At 49.4% G+C, this 16,158-nt stretch overlaps 1 protein-coding gene across 1 annotated transcript in view; it reads left to right on the forward strand.

The window, feature by feature from the left end:
• Uhrf1bp1 (UHRF1 binding protein 1) overlaps positions 1 to 16,158 on the forward strand; it is a 61,434-nt gene that overhangs the window by 24,078 nt on the left and 21,198 nt on the right. The window contains exons 2-11 of the mRNA XM_041634853.1: positions 5,783 to 5,945; positions 6,045 to 6,083; positions 6,329 to 6,420; positions 8,570 to 8,759; positions 8,940 to 9,080; positions 9,423 to 9,593; positions 10,786 to 10,984; positions 12,567 to 12,653; positions 15,013 to 15,183; positions 15,736 to 15,875. Of these exons, the coding sequence (XP_041490787.1) occupies positions 5,783 to 5,945; positions 6,045 to 6,083; positions 6,329 to 6,420; positions 8,570 to 8,759; positions 8,940 to 9,080; positions 9,423 to 9,593; positions 10,786 to 10,984; positions 12,567 to 12,653; positions 15,013 to 15,183; positions 15,736 to 15,875 (1,393 nt within the window). The remainder of the gene's footprint in view (positions 1 to 5,782; positions 5,946 to 6,044; positions 6,084 to 6,328; positions 6,421 to 8,569; positions 8,760 to 8,939; positions 9,081 to 9,422; positions 9,594 to 10,785; positions 10,985 to 12,566; positions 12,654 to 15,012; positions 15,184 to 15,735; positions 15,876 to 16,158) is intronic.

The raw sequence follows: 16,158 nt of genomic DNA on the forward strand, positions 1-16,158 counted from the left end.
AATTCTGTTTGTTTTAAAGATGGTCTCATTAAGTAACTCTGGCTGGGCTGGTACTCACTTTGTAGAACAGACTGCCCTTAAATTAGAGATCCACCTGCCTCTGCCTCCCAAGTGAGGATACACTCAGGCTGTGTCCCTGTGTGTAAGCGACACCTGCTGACAGTCATTACTGTCCTAGGGAAAGCCTGTTTGCCGTCCTGGGAGTGTACTGGAGACGTCCTGGTGAGGAGGACTAAGCCTTACACTTGCTAAGGCAAGCACTGTAGTGCTGAGCTGAATCCCCACCCCCAACTTGTAGAGCTTCCAGTAGCAGCAGTGTTCCACTTCTGATGTTTGATGGCACTGTTTGCTTTTGTACTTGATCATCCAGCTGGTGGCACAGCGCCTCTGTGCTCTCCAGTCAGCGTCCTGGTGGAGACAGGGCTTGCTGTGTGGAGGGACATGAAGTAGCCCTGGCATTCTCAAGGTCTTGCTAATAATTGGGTTGGTGAAGTTCAGAAAGGTTCCTGATGATACTACACTATAACCTTACCTGAAAATTGTAGGGGCTAGAAAGATGGCTCAGCAGTTAAGAGCACTGGCTGCTCTTCCAGAGGTCCTGAGTCTAATTCCCGGCAATCACGTGGTGTCTCACAACCATCTGTAATGATATCTGGTGCCCCCTTTTGGCCTGCAGGTGTACATGCAGCTAATGAATCTTAAATTGAAATTTATTCTATTTACACAAGATAAGTGCACACCTTTAATCCCAGCACCCGGGAGATAGAGACAGGTGGATCTCTGTGAGTTTGAGGCTAGCCTGGTCTACAGAGTGAGTTCCAGGACAGCCAGGGCTACACAGAGAAACCCTGCCTTGAAAACAGACAAGAACTTCTCATGTGGGCATGACAGTATGTACCATGTACCTGCAGTCCTAGGACTCATGAGGTGAAGGCAGGAGGATTGCTGGTTTGAGGCCAGCTTGGGGGCCTCCCTATAAGGAAGAGCAGCGTTTCTTGCTGGTTCTCATTCTGATTTTGTCTGTACTGAAGGAAGGATTGCCAGGAGAGTTTGAGAAAGGAATTGTAATCCTTTGAATCTTCTGAATGTATAAAGGGCTCAGAAGTGCCCTGTGAAAGCAAGTGTGCTGAGCTTCCTGTTCCGCCTGCTTGCTTCCTGACTATCGCCCCTCCTCTTCTAGAGGTGCTGGGACCCGCCTCTCTTCTAGAGGTGCTGGAACCTCCCTCCTCTCTTCTAGAGGCGCTGGGACCTCTCCTCCTCTCTTCTAGAGGCGCTGGGACCTCTCCTCCTCTCTTCTAGAGGCATTGGGACCTCCCCTCCTCTCTAGAAGCATGCACTATCCTCAGTTGCCTATTCTTGTTTAGGAAGTGGTGGACTCTTTCTCACCCTGTTTTTGTTTGCTTGTAGGCATTCATTTCAGTAAAAGGAGGGTCCTAGTTTTCAGAGGAAAGGATCCATGGGAACAAAGCTGGTTTCTATTGTTTACAAAACAAAGTTGGGGGGCTGGAGAGATGGCTCAGTGGTTAAGAGCACTGACTGCTTTTCCAGAGGACCCAGGTTCAATTCCCAGCACCCATATGGTGGCTCAAAACTAATTTCCAGGGGACCCGATATCAGTGGCAAAACACCAATGCACATAAAATAAATAAATTAAAGAAAATGTACTTGCTGAACAAGCATGACAATTTGAAATCAGAGTTCCAGCACCCTCAGCAAAGTCAGTCACATGCTTATAATCCCAGCACTGGGGAGCAGAGACAAGAGAGACCCAAGTCTTGCTAGCCAGCCAGTGGAGTCGTGTTAGTGAGCTTCAGGTCCAGTGAGAGAAGTGTCTCTCAGAAAATAAAGTGGAGAGCAATGAAGAAGACACTTGACATCCCTTCTGTCACAACCCGCCCCCCTCCCCAGTAAGAATTTAAAAAAGAGCAGAGTTGCTTCATACTTCGTTTATTTTCAACACCTGTTTTAGGGCTTGGGCTGAAGTGCTTAGCATTAAAAAAATCAGTCGAAGTTGAAGTCTGGGGATTCCTTCTTCCTTATGTGGAACAAAGGGTAAACCTGTCCTCGGCCCTCTGAAGCTTTCCTGATAGGACCTACCTGGAGGCGGGAACGGTTTTCACCTGTATTTACTTCCTCAGGGACACAGAAGTGTGGTTAGCCCGTGACCTTCACGAGCGCAGGCTTTTGACGGTGGTAAAGGCTGAGAGTCTTTCTAGGAGCTGCGTTGATTTTGGAGGCAGTGTAGCTTGTGACACTATCTACCCAAGTATGCTCACAGACTCAGAAGGGGCCACATGGAAGTTTCCCCTTTTGTGTCTGTTCTTCAAGCCGATGAAGGAGTGTCAGACTAGGGCCTCTCTGGGCGTCTGCTGTCCTTTCAGGGCTTTAACTGAGAGTGCTCTGCATGCCATTGTCATTTTCTGAACTTCAACATTATCTAGATGCTAATGTAGCCTGCTGCTGTCGGATGGATGTTTGCAGAGGTAGGCAAGCCGTGTGAGTGCCATGGCTGAAATGTCTGCCCCCCAGGCTCACAGAAGAGATGTGACGTGCTAGTTGGCTGCCTGTGCGAGTGGCTGATGCAGTACTGAGCTTAGGGACTCTAACTTCTGTAGTCCATGGCCAGCAAGCCTGCTTCATCCCTAACATTTGCTCAGCACACACGAGTCCTGACAAGTGGCCGAAGTGAGCACTGGGTGGGCCAGAGACCCAACACCATCTGTGTGTAGCGAGAGCTGTGGGGACTTCTGGGAAGGCAGTCCTCAATAATCCACAGCTGCGAAATGAGTCTCTAGGCTGTCGGAGCTTCCTGTGGGCCATCCCTCAGTCCACAGGTATCACTTTCTTGAATTTGCTTATCATGCTGGTTAATTTTCATTTCTGTGTATCCTCTTGTGTCATAGGATACTGTCTTGCATGGTTGCCAGCTTCTAAAAGGAATTTCATTACTAAAATTACAAAGGAATACCATTTATGTACTGTAAAAAAAAATACAAAAATAAAACTTGTGGGCCAGCAAGCTGGCTCAGAGAGTAACTGCATTTGCTGCCTGACAACCTGAGCTCCATCTGGGACCCACATGGTTGAGGGAGAGTGCCAACTTGGCCTTGGTATGAGTGCACCTTCCCACGGTGAATAAATGACGCAGTGGGAAAACGCGCACATGATGATTAGTATGGACAAGGAAGGACACCTTTGAAACGCAGCTTAGAGAGGGGGACCGTGGGGGCGAAGCTCATAAGTATAAACTTGGAACCTAAACTGTTAGCATCTAAGATAAGAATGAACATAAATAAACACAAGGAAAACTAGTGATGGAGGACAGAGCACTCCATGCTTATTGTAACAGAAGATAGCAACTCTGAGATGCAGGAGCAAGAGGAGGTTCATTTGTCTTGCTTGTCCCACAGACGAGCAGGCTCAGCTTTGAAGAAGTTGATCCAGTTGAAAAGATGAGAAAGGATTTGGGAGTCATTCACTAGCAGGGCCGTCTGTTGAGTCAGTGCTTGGGAAGAATGTTTTGTTGTTGTTGTTGTTGTTGTTGTTTGGTTTTTCGAGACAGGGTTTCTCTGTAACTTTGGAGCCTGTCCTGGAACTAGCTCTGTAGACCAGGCTGGTCTCGAACTCACAGAGATCCGCCTGCCTCTGCCTCCCGAGTGCTGGGATTAAAGGCTTGCACCACCATCGCCTGGCCTTGGGAAGAATGTGTAGACTAAACTCCTGTCTTAGGTGTGCTATCAAACTGAGCAAGCACGGCTGCCGAGAAAGTGTGTCACAGACTCCAGGAATGCGGAGGAGGAGAAGATAGGAGCCAGGTGGGTTGCTGATGAGTGCTCCAGGAAAGGGAGGAAGATGGGAGCTGAGCGTGGACCAGAGAAAAGATTGGCCTGAGTCTCCCGGCCGGGGTTTTGTTGATGGCGCACTCAGAGCTCTAGACCAGCAGTTCTCTTCTGCGATTCCTTTAGGTGAGCATTTAGACTCCATGTCTCAAAGTGAGGCAGGATCCATCCTTTTGGGACGACCACAGGTATTGGTTTGCTCATGGATCCCATCAGCTTGTCACTGTTTCAGAGTCCACAGAGTGTCTCTGTGCTATGAAAAAATAGGCTGCTTTTCTTTCCCAGCTGCTGCCCTGTTCCTCCATTGCTACCGTGATTTAGACCAGCAGTGTTGAGCCTGTGGGTTGCAATCCCTTTGTAGGTAGAACGACCCTTTCTCAGGGGACACCTAGGACTTGGAAAACACAAATATTTACTTGACAATTCACAATAGTAGGAAAATTACAGTTATGAAGTAGCAATGAAAATAATTTTACGGTTGGAGGGAGACACCATAACATGAGGAGCTGTATTGAAGGGCTGCAGCTTCAGGAAGGCTGAGAGCCGCTGCTTCAGAGCATCTTTCCCCAATCTGTTATGTTTATTTTATTTTGAAAGGCACATTAAGCCGGGCGATGGTGGCGCATGCCTTTAATCCCAGCACTCGGGAGGCAGAGGTAGGCGGATCTCTGTGAGTTCGAGACCAGCCTGGTCTAGAGAGCTAGTTCCAGGACAGGCTCCAAAGCCACAGAGAAACCCTGTCTCGAAAAAACAAAAAACAAACAAACAAAAAAAAAAAACAAAAAAAAACCAAAGGCACATTAGAAGGTTAGTTTCTGGCATTGACAGACAGGTTACTGCGCTTGCGTGGGTTCTCTATGGCCTCTTGTAGCTTGCAGAAACCTCCCAGTGGTTCTTGCTTTGGTTTTTACTGAGTCCTAGGTGTTCCTCTGAGCTTGGATTTGTGGGGTGTTTTTGCAGCCCTCTGCTTTGTTCTCTATCCTTGCTGAAAGCATTCCTGGCTGTCTGTTTTTACCCATCTGCCTGTCTCCATATACAGACTTAGAAGGACTTGAGGAAGCTTCATTTTCTAGTTTCTTTCTTTTTTAAAAAATTTATTCATGATTTTTTAATTAAAAGCGTTTTAATTCTTAAAAAAAAATTATTTAACTTAATTTATTTGCCTTGGTGTGAAGGTGTCAGAGCTCCCCCGGAGCTGGAGTTACAGACAGTTGTGTGGGTGCTGGGAATTGAACCCAGGTCCTTTGGAAGAACAGCTAGTGCTATTAATCACTGAGCTATCTCTCCAGCCCCTGTTTTTGGGTTTTGAGATTGGGTTTCTCTATGTAGCCCTGGCTTTCCTGGAACCCACTCTGTACACCAGGCTGGTCTCGAACTCACGGAGATCCGCCTGCCTCTGCCTCCCAAGTGCAGGGATTAAAGGTGTGCGCCGCTACCCAGCCATTTTATGTTTTTATTTAGTTGCTGTCTTTGTTGTTCTGATGCCTTTGGGGCAGGATGACATGCATCCCAGGCTGGCTTCAAACTCATTACGGCCTTGATCTTCACCTACACTTCTCAAGTGCTGGGATCACAGGCATACACACACATCTGGCCTAGCTGCTCTGTTTTCAGAGAACTTTTATGTGCAGATCCAGAAATAGAAGGCTGTGTTGCCACTCCATCCATGCCTCCAGATTCCCCACAATACATTGTCAGTAAGGTGGTGGCTATCATAGTAGAAGAAGAGGTCTTGCCGGGCGGTGGTGGCGCACGCCTTTAATCCCAGCACTTGGGAGGCAGAGGCAGGCGGATGGATCCCTGTGAGTTCGAGGCCAGCCTGGTCTACAAGAGCTAGTCCCAGATCTGTGTGTGGCGTGAAGACCAGGAATGATTGACTGTGGTAGTGCCAATTCATTTATCACGTTGCCCTAGAAACAGTGCTTTCCTGTCACTCTTCGCAGGTTCACCAAGAATCTTTCCCCGGACAAGATCAACTTGAGCACCCTGAAAGGGGAGGGTCAGTTGACCAATCTGGAGCTAGATGAAGAGGTTCTGCAGAACGTGCTGGAACTGCCTACCTGGCTGGCCATTAGCAGGGTCTACTGCAACAGGGCCTCCATCAGGGTGAGCATGGTGTCCAAGTGCTGCTGCTGTCGTGGACCAGGAGGCTTGTTTTCTTGAGGGACAGCTCTCACATGCTGTGTCTTTGCTTTGTTCTTTCAGATCCAGTGGACCAAGTTGAAGACACATCCAATTTGCTTGGTAATGGCCTTTTATGCTTGCAAGTAATCTTTTGCATTTTAATTTTCTGCCACCATCGCCCAGCCTTTTTTTTTAAAATAATGATTTTTACGTCTCAAGATCTATCCTTGCATTTTCTTTGGGATCCAGACAGAAAGTAAGAAGCATGGTTTGTGTTGGCTGGGGCGGCTTGTAGCAGTCTGCTGTCTTGCTGGTGCTGTGCGAGGGTTGTGTGGACGCTTAGCTCTGCGTAACTCTTCTTCCAGTGTCTAGATAAGGTGGAGGTGGAGATGCAGACCTGTGAGGACCCTCGCCCTCCCAACGGACAGTCTCCCATTGCCCTTGCTTCGGGACAGAGGTTAGTGACTGAGCCCCGACAAAGGATTGTGAGTGACCGTCTGTTACTGTGCCCAGGCTGGTTTCAGTTTATGAGTACTGGGATTCTAAGTGTGCCGCACTTTCACACATACAGCTAAAGCAGATAGGTTAGTATATCACACCCCTGCTTCAGATATCAAACCTCAACAATTACCAACATTTTGCCAGCCTTTTTCCTGTGTGTTCCAGGACTTGACGGCAAATCCCAGGTGCCATATTGTACCTCTGTGTTACTAACATCAGTATGAACTTGGGGACACAGAGTGTCGAACTGAGTACGTTCCATTATATGGTAGCCCAGGCTCCCTTTGAATTCACTATGGGTAGCTCGGGCTGCCTTGAACTCCTGATCCCAGGATTTCAGACTGTGCCACCATGCCCAGCTTCCCTCTCACTTGACTGTCACTCACTGGGGTGCTTGGCTTTTGTGAACATCCATCAGTGTGTTTGTGAGGCTGTGTGCTCTCTCGGGGAGCACCATCAGATGTGTTTGTGAGGCTGTGTGCTCTCTCGGGGAGCACCATCAGATGTGTTTGTGAGGCTGTGTGCTCTCTCAGGGAGCACCATCGGATGTGTTTGTGAGGCTGTGTGCTCTCTCGGGGAGCACCATCAGATGTGTTTGTGAGGCTGTGTGCTCTCTCGGGGAGCACCATCAGATGTGTTTGTGAGGCTGTGTGCTCTCAGGTGAACGCCTAGGGGTGAACTTGCATGGTGATAATGGTATATGGGAAGTTTTGATTTTGGAAGAAACTGTCAAATTCTTCCCAACAGTTTACCAAATTGTATCTGTTTTTAATGTTTTGTATATTTTTTTCTTGTCCTGTATTCACATTTCTCTTTTGGCGGGAATATAACTAACTAAAGGAATATAATTTCTCGATGTTTTTGTCTTTTTTTTTTGAGACATGTTATCACTGTATCTTGCCTGGAACTTGATGGCCTCAAACTCAGAGAGATCTGCCTGCCTCTGCCTCTTCAGTGCTGAGTTAAAGGTGTCCTCGAGGCACAGCATTGCTCTTCTCCTTAAAGAAGTATTTTTGGTGGCAGATGGGTCAGTGGGTAAAGTACGTGCTTTGTAAGCATGAGGTGTGGAGTTCACATCGCCAGCTCCTGTGTAAGGCCAGAGGGTGGGAACCCACTTGTAACCTCAGCTCTGGAGATGGGAAAAGAGGATCCCCAGAGCAAGCTGGCATCTGCTTGCCTCTGCTTCTTGAGTGCTGGGATTCCAGGTGTGAGCCACAGCTGTTTTCATTATTGTTATATTAGGGATGAATCCAGGGCCTGTAGCATGGCAGGCAAGTGATCGACCACTTAGCTGTACTCTACAGTGTCACTATAGTTTGGATTTATGTGTAAGTGTTAGTGTTATTTTTTTCTGTGAACTGTGTATACTTTGTTCTATTTTTATTGGGCTGTGGGACCTTTTATTATCCTATGTGACTAAATTGCATATAAATGTGTGGCTTCTCGGGGAATGAACTTTCTGGCTATGCTAGGTAGGTGGAGGGGGAAGCGCTGGCTATACTAGGCAGATGGGCGGAGCACTGGCTATAGTAGGCAGGTGGAGGGAGAGCTTTGGCTATAGTAGGCAGCTGGATGGGGGAGTGCTGGCTATACTTGGCAGGTAGAGGGCGTAGTATTCTTGACTTGAATTGACACTATAAACCCCACCTGACTTGTCTGAGTTTCTTTCTTCTTCCTATTCCCTTTTTACAGTATTCTGTGTCTTTGAAGATTTTATAGAAAATTAGAGATCTGGAGAGATGACTCTGAGATTAAGAGCACTGGCTGCTCTTTTAGTAGATCTGGGTTTGGTTCTTAACACCCACTCGGCATCTGTTACCATCCTTAACTCCACTTTCTGGGATCCAGCTCCCTCTTGTGGACTCTGTGGGCACTGCAAGCATGTGATGTGTGATAGGCATGTATGTCTGCAGTATACTCAAACATTTAAGCAAAAACAGAAACAAAATATTAAGAAAAACCCCAAGCAAAAAATTTAGAGGGGAAAAACAACAAGGAGAGAAGAAAGAAAAGTAAGCAGTCATGTTTATAGCAGAGTCTCTGTCTCTGAAACAGTCCCATCCCTGCAGTCCCTGGGTCTGATCTCTCTCCTTCCTCCATTGCAGTGAGTATGGCTTTGCTGAGAAGGTGGTGGAGGGGATGTTCATCATTGTCAATTCCATCACCATCAAGATCCACTCCAAGGCCTTCCATGCTTCTTTTGAACTGTGGCAGCTCCAGGGCTATAGTGTCAACCCCAACTGGCAGCAGAGTGACCTGCGTCTGACCCGCATCACCGATCCCCGTCGAGGAGAGGTGACCGTCCTAGTGTTCTGAGGGGAACGAGTGGAGGGATTGGAAGTAGAGGAAAACCAAGACCTCCAGTTAGGATGCTGGCTGAGAGGCCACTCGCCTTGTCTCTCTTTCCCCTCAGCTCTTCCGTCTCCTGGTTCATCTGATCACAGAATCAAGGGATTTTATTTTCCCTCCTTCCAGGTTTTAACATTTAAGGAAATAACTTGGCAGACACTTCGAATTGAGGCAGATGCCACAGATAATGGGGATCAGGACCCAGTTACCACTCCACTGAGGCTCATTACCAACCAAGGCCGGATCCAAATAGCCCTTAAGAGAAGAGTGAGTGTGTGCGCCCAGGCTGGGGAACTTCTGCCACTATCCACATTGTTGTTGGCCCCACCAGTGTGAGAGGAGCTTTCCGTCGTTTGGGTACTTCTAGAAACCAGTTTCTACCCGTATTTATTATGTATACTCTTGGCCTAAGCATCTTGAGGTTGACTGCTACTTTTTCTTAAAGAAGCAAATCTGAGTTACTCTGTAAGAAATAGGTTTTCCAAAATGCTTGAATGGTTTCTTTTTACCTCCTGGAAGGTGAAAAGCTGCCTGGGAAAACCAGGCCAAAGTCACTTTAAGGCCTTGGAAGATACAAGATGCTGACCTGTGTTCTCTGTGGCCCCTCAGACCAAAGATTGCAATGTGGTTGCCTCCAAGTTGACGTTCCTGCTGGATGACCTGCTCTGGGTGCTGACTGACTCACAGCTCAAGGCGATGATGAAGTATGCCGAGTCGCTGAGTGAGGCCATGGAGAAGTCAGCCCAGCAGAGGAAGAGCCTGGCTCCTGAGCCTGTGCAGGTTAGAGACGACTGCACAGCTTGCGGGGCTGGGGAAGCAGTTGGGAAGCTCTGATTTATGCTAGTGTTGGCGGAATGAAGACTTTGTTGGCTTATGAAGTTCGCCAATTGTGTTGCTTATGCTTGTCCTCTTTCATTTGCTGTGTCCACTGGATCCCTCCTGTATATCAGGTGAAAGGAGGTGGCCTGAGCCTCTGGTTCCTCCCCTTGGGATTTGCACTGTCTGGAGCATAGACAGTGGACAGATTGTTAATGTGTGGTGTGCCAGGTTCTGTAGCAGGCAGACCCCATGCTGCAAAAGCGTGGAGAAAGGGCACTGCCCATCCGGCACAGCAGCGCCCTTAGGGAGGACATTCTAGAGGAGATGACTGGGGTCAGTGTAGTCCTGGTAGCTGAGAGCTTGCAGGGCAACTTGTTATAAGAGATTTCTGTCCCACCAGGTCCTGTAGCCATTTAGTTCCAAATAAACAACAGAGTCTTACATCAATTATAAACTAGTTGGTATTCAATAATTCTTATATCTTAAATTAGCCCATAATTCTTGTCTGTGTTAGCCACGTGGCTTGGTTCCTTTTATCAGTGAGGAATTCTCATCTTGCTTCCTTTTGTGTCTGACTTCTTCTGTGTCGACTGCAGACTGACTTTTTCCTCTTCTCAGAATTCTCCTGTTCTGGTTACCCTGCCTCTACTTCCTGCCTGGCTACTGGCCAATCGGCATTTTATTAAACCAGTACAACAGACAGATCTTTACAGGGCACAAAACCAGTGTCCCACAGCAGCAGCTCAACCCGAGGATACCCTGGGACGGCTGCTAGACTGGGTTGCTTCCTTGGGCAGTGCTGAGTGAGAGACTGGGCAGCAGTTAGGAGACAGAAGGGGTTCTGTTAAATTGTGGTTTTATTCATGTGGACTTAAGCTTCAGGAAGCAGCAGAAATAGCCTCTCAGAACATGGACTTGATGTCTGTCTGTCTTTTAAATTTATAATTTATTTTCATTTTATGTGCCTTGGTGTTTTGCCTGCATGTATGCCTGTGTGAGGGTGTTTGAAGCCCTGGGACTGGAGTTACAGACAGCTGTGAGCTGTCATGTGGGTGCTGGGAACTGAACCTGGGTCCAGTGGAAGAGCGGCCAGGGCTCTCAACCACCTAGCCATCTCCTCAGTTCCTGATGTTTTTCTCTCCATCACATGTAGCTCACTCCACCTGCTCCCAGTGCCCAGCAGACCTGGGCCCAGGCATTCAGTGGCAGCCAGGGCAACAGCAATAGCAACAGCAGCAGCAGCCGCCTCAGCCAGTACTTTGAGAGGTTCGACGTGAAGGAATCTTCCTACCATCTCCTCATCTCCCGCCTGGACCTGCACATCTGTGACGACAGCCCGTCCCGGGAGCCAGGTACCCATGCAGCCTGCGCCCAGCTGGCGCCCAGCACTGTCTTGGGCAGAGCCCAGCCCTCTTTGGGTAGCTCTGTGTCGCCTGTGGCCGTGCTCTCCAGGCTCTGGGGTAGCTGGAGCCACCTGTCGCAGCGTGCACATGGCAGGCCCTTATTGCACCACACTGTGTGGATCTTCAGGGATCGATCGAGCTCAGCCAGCATAAACCTGTTTCCCCAGTTCCCTGAGAAGTGCTGGTGTTTGTCATGGGTTGAGAACCACTGCTGGGGGATTTTAGGAAAAGTAAATTCAATATAGGAAACTCAGAGTTCTCAGGTTTCTCTCTTCTTTTCCGGAGCTGAGGATTGAGCCCAGACCTCATATGTATGCTAAATTAACAGGTGTTCTGCCGCAGCGCTACCTGGAGCCAGAATGTTCAGAGTATTAAGTCATTTTCATATTAATGTTGTGATAGTCAGATATGGTAGTGCACAGCTTGGATCCCAGTACCCTGGAGGCAGAGGCGGGCAGATATCTGTGAGTGCAAGGCCATTCTCGTCTGCATAGAGAGTTCTAGGACAGCCAGGGCTACACAGTGATATCCTGTCTCAATCCCTCTTCAATTATATATATTGTATTTATATGTGTAGCAAGGTTATAGTATGTTTGTAGCCTGCTTAAGGTCATGTCCCACGTGTGTTTGGATTTATTCAGAATGATGCCGGGCAGTGGAGGTGCACGCCTTTAGTCCCAGCACACAGGAGGCAGAAACAGGCAGATCTCTGTGAGTTCGAGGCCAGCCTGGTCTACAAGAGCTAGTTCCAGGACAGCCAGAGCTACACAGAGAAACCCTGTCTTGAAAAAAGGGGGGGGGGGAGGGGAGACTATCTTTTCCTCAAATCAAAAGAATACCTGTGGGTGTACGTATTCCAGTCCTCCTTTCTCCAAATCTGAAGAATACCTGTGGGTGTACGTATTCCAGTCCTTCTTTCCCCAAATCTGAAGAATACCTGTGGGTGTACGTATTCCAGTCCTCCTTTCCCCAAATCTGAAGAATACCTGTGGGTGTACGTATTCCAGTCCTAGCAGCTATGATGAGTAAATTTGAGACTAGCTTGAATTTGATGAGACCTTACCTAAAAAACACAACAAAGACCCCCCACAACGTTATCAGTAATTATAGTCTTAAATTACGAATATCTTTTTTTTTTTTTTTTTTTTTTGGATTTTCGAGACAGGGTTTCTCCATAGCTTTTTGGTTCCTGTCCTGGAACTAGCTCTTGTAGACCAGGCTGGCCTCGAACTTACAGAGATCCGCCTGCCTCTGCCTCCCGAGTGCTGGGATTAAAGGCGTGTGCCACCACCGCCCGGCTAAATACGAATATCTTATACTAATACTAATATCAGCTAATTTAAGACAATTATTGTTTCTTTTCCATTAATTGAACGAAGGAATCTTTGTATATTCTTTTTAGTATATACAGCACAGATCTGGGCCCATTAGTTAGGACCACTGGTTCCTCTCACCAAGAGCATTGGGGTGCAGAGGACTTTGCAGGTTTCTTTGCTCCTCCATACTGTTCACTTGCATCTTTCTTCCATAGGTGTCTCTGCAAACAGACTCACGGGTGGTGCCATGCAGCTTACCTTCCGCAAGATGGCATTTGACTACTACCCCTTCCACTGGGCAGGTTAGAGAAGTGTAACGTGTTCTAGCATGGCCCCAGATAATTGAGAGGGGATTTCTGGATTCATCTGTGACCAGCCAGCAGAAGGGTGCTGGATATAGCTACATATGCTCAGAGGGCTGCTGGAGTGTCGCCCTATGAGCATCTGCAGCCTGTGTGGTACCCTCTGCTGGAGTGTCGCCCTATGAGCATCTGCAGCCTGTGTGGTACCCTGCTGGAGTGTCTCCCTGTGAGCATCTGCAGCCTGTGTGGTACCCTCTGCTGGAGTGTCGCCCTATGAGCATCTGCAGCCTGTGTGGTACCCTGCTGGAGTGTCTCCCTGTGAGCATCTGCAGCCTGTGTGGTACCCTGCTGGAGTGTCTCCTTGTGAGCATCTGCAGCCTGTGTGGTACCCTGCTGGAGTGTCTCCCTGTGAGCATCTGCAGCCTGTGTGGTACCCTGCTGGAGTGTCTCCTTGTGAGCATCTGCAGCCTGTGTGATACCCTGCTGGAGTGTCTCCCTGTGAGCATCTGCAGCCTGTGTGATACCCTGCTGGAGTGTCTCCTTGTGAGCATCTGCAGCCTGTGTGATACCCTGCTGGAGTGTCTCCCTATGAGCATCTGCAGCCTGTGTGATACCCTCTGCTGGAGTGTCTCCTTGTGAGCATCTGCAGCCTGTGTGGTACCCTCTGCTGGAGTGTCTCCCTATGAGCATCTGCAGCCTGTGTGATACCCTCTGCTGGAGTGTCTCCCTATGAGCATCTGCAGCCTGTGTGATACCCTGCTGGAGTGTCTCCCTATGAGCATCTGCAGCCTGTGTGATACCCTGCTGGAGTGTCTCCCTATGAGCATCTGCAGCCTGTGTGGTACCCTCTGCTGGAGTGTCGCCCTATGAGCATCTGCAGCCTGTGTGGTACCCTCTGCTGGAGTGTCGCCCTATGAGCATCTGCAGCCTGTGTGGTACCCTCTGCTGGAGTGTCGCCCTATGAGCATCTGCAGCCTGTGTGGTACCCTCTGCTGGAGTGTCTCCTTGTGAGCATCTGCAGCCTGTGTGGTACCCTCTGCTGGAGTGTCTCCTTGTGAGCATCTGCAGCCTGTGTGATACCCTCTGCTGGAGTGTCTCCCTATGAGCATCTGCAGCCTGTGTGATACCCTCTGCTGGAGTGTCTCCCTATGAGCATCTGCAGCCTGTGTGATACCCTGCTGGAGTGTCTCCCTGTGAGCATCTGCAGCCTGTGTGGTACCCTCTGCTGGAGTGTCTCCCTATGAGCATCTGCAGCCTGTGTGATACCCTGCTGGAGTGTCTCCCTGTGAGCATCTGCAGCCTGTGTGGTACCCTGCTGGAGTGTCTCCCTGTGAGCATCTGCAGCCTGTGTGGTACCCTGCTGGAGTGTCTCCTTGTGAGCATCTGCAGCCTGTGTGGTACCCTGCTGGAGTGTCTCCCTGTGAGCATCTGCAGCTGTGTGGTACCCTGCTGGAGTGTCTCCTTGTGAGCATCTGCAGCCTGTGTGGTACCCTGCTGGAGTGTCTCCCTGTGAGCATCTGCAGCCTGTGTGATACCCTGCTGGAGTGTCTCCCTGTGAGCATCTGCAGCCTGTGTGGTACCCTGCTGGAGTGTCTCCCTGTGAGCATCTGCAGCCTGTGTGGTACCCTGCTGGAGTGTCTCCCTGTGAGCATCTGCAGCCTGTGTGATACCCTGCTGGAGTGTCTCCCTGTGAGCATCTGCAGCCTGTGTGGTACCCTCTGCTGGAGTGTCTCCTTGTGAGCATCTGCAGCCTGTGTGGTACCCTGCTGGAGTGTCTCCCTGTGAGCATCTGCAGCCTGTGTGATACCCTGCTGGAGTGTCTCCCTGTGAGCATCTGCAGCCTGTGTGGTACCCTCTGCTGGAGTGTCTCCCTATGAGTATCTGCAGCCTGTGTGGTACCCTGCTGGAGTGTCTCCTTGTGAGCATCTGCAGCCTGTGTGATACCCTCTGCTGGAGTGTCTCCCTGTGAGCATCTGCAGCCTGTGTGATACCCTGCTGGAGTGTCTCCTTGTGAGCATCTGCAGCCTGTGTGGTACCCTGCTGGAGTATCTCCCTGTGAGCATCTGCAGCCTGTGTGGTCTTCTGTTGTTGGTGATGACTAGAGGCCCTCAAGATCATTCGCTTTAAAGCTCGTCTAGTAGTTCGTAGTTAGAAATAGTTTTGAGACCCTTGTGGAGTGAGAATCACATATGGAGTTTAGACGAAGATGGGTGCACCCAGTTGGCATTTGTCTCTTATCCCAAGAAACTCTGGGTTGGGGTTGGGATCTAATCTGAACTCTGACAGCCCTGACAGGAGGAAAACATTGGCACACTGGTCTATGACACTGGGTTCAGATCTTTTCTTCTTTACCCCACAGGTGACAGCTGTAAACATTGGGTGCGTCACTGTGAGGCCATGGAGACCCGAGGCCACTGGGCCCAGAAACTGGTGACGGAGTTCCAGAGTAAGATGGAGAAGTGGTATGAGGAGAGCAGTCTGAAGCCGCCCTGGCATCTGGGTGTAGACTCTGCCTTCCGGAAGAAAGCAGGTAGTTTTAAGGCCCTGGGGAGTTCTAGTTGTTCAGCCTTTTGTTCTTTGCCGTGGATAGCTGGTGGAGATGAAGCAGTGGAGAATCTGTTTACTCAGCTGCATCTCGCAGTGTGGTGCCGTGTGGCGCTCCGTCTCTGAGCAGCGGCAGCGGCATCTCGCAGTGCGATGCCAGTGTGGCGCTCCGTCTCTGAGCAGCAGCAGCGGCATCTCGCAGTGCGGTGCCAGTGTGGCGCTCCGTCTCCGAGCAGCGGCAGCGGCATCTCGCAGTGCGATGCCAGTGTGGCGCTCCGTCTCTGAGCAGCGGCAGCGGCATCTCGCAGTGCGATGCCAGTGTGGTGCTCCCTGTGAACAGCGGCAGCTGCAGTTCCCAGGCACTCATCTGTCAGTGGCTGTTGTCTTGAACTCATGGAGATTGTTACCAAGCTGCCCCCAGTGTAGAGTTCTCTTTCTGCTTCATGCTACTAGTGATCTTGGGTTTTTAATTTCTAAATTTTATTCATAATGAATAAGGAATGTATCTACTTCTTTTTTCCTTTTCATTTTTATTTAGATTCTTTCTCTAGTCCTGGAAAGAGCCCTCTTGACAAAAGCCCTGCTCAGGGCTGGCAGGCTGCCTTTGGCCCTCCAGCGTGGAATCGCTTACGCTCTAGCTGCCTGGTTGTACGAGTGGATGACCTGGACATCCACCAGGTGAGGACACAGGAAGACATCGGCGGGTGTGAGATAGTTTAGGAACAGCTTGGATCCAGGTATGGAAGCCAGGGCCTGATGGTCTCACTTCTGAGTAGATGGATAGTTTGGTTAATTTCTGTTGAGCATGATCTCTGAGAAAAGACCTAGGGTGTTCTCAGAATGCTGTGTTACAACCTCCTGCTGAAAACGAACTTGGACTGGTTGAGGTGCTAAAATCCTAGCACTTTGGAGGTAAAGGCAAGAGTTCAAAACCATCCTCTGCTACATTGCCAGTTTAAGA

Source organism: Microtus oregoni, unplaced genomic scaffold, assembly GCF_018167655.1.
Source record: "Microtus oregoni isolate MIOR12 unplaced genomic scaffold, Mior012 000046F_ref0000063, whole genome shotgun sequence".
NCBI lineage: Eukaryota > Metazoa > Chordata > Mammalia > Rodentia > Cricetidae > Microtus > Microtus oregoni.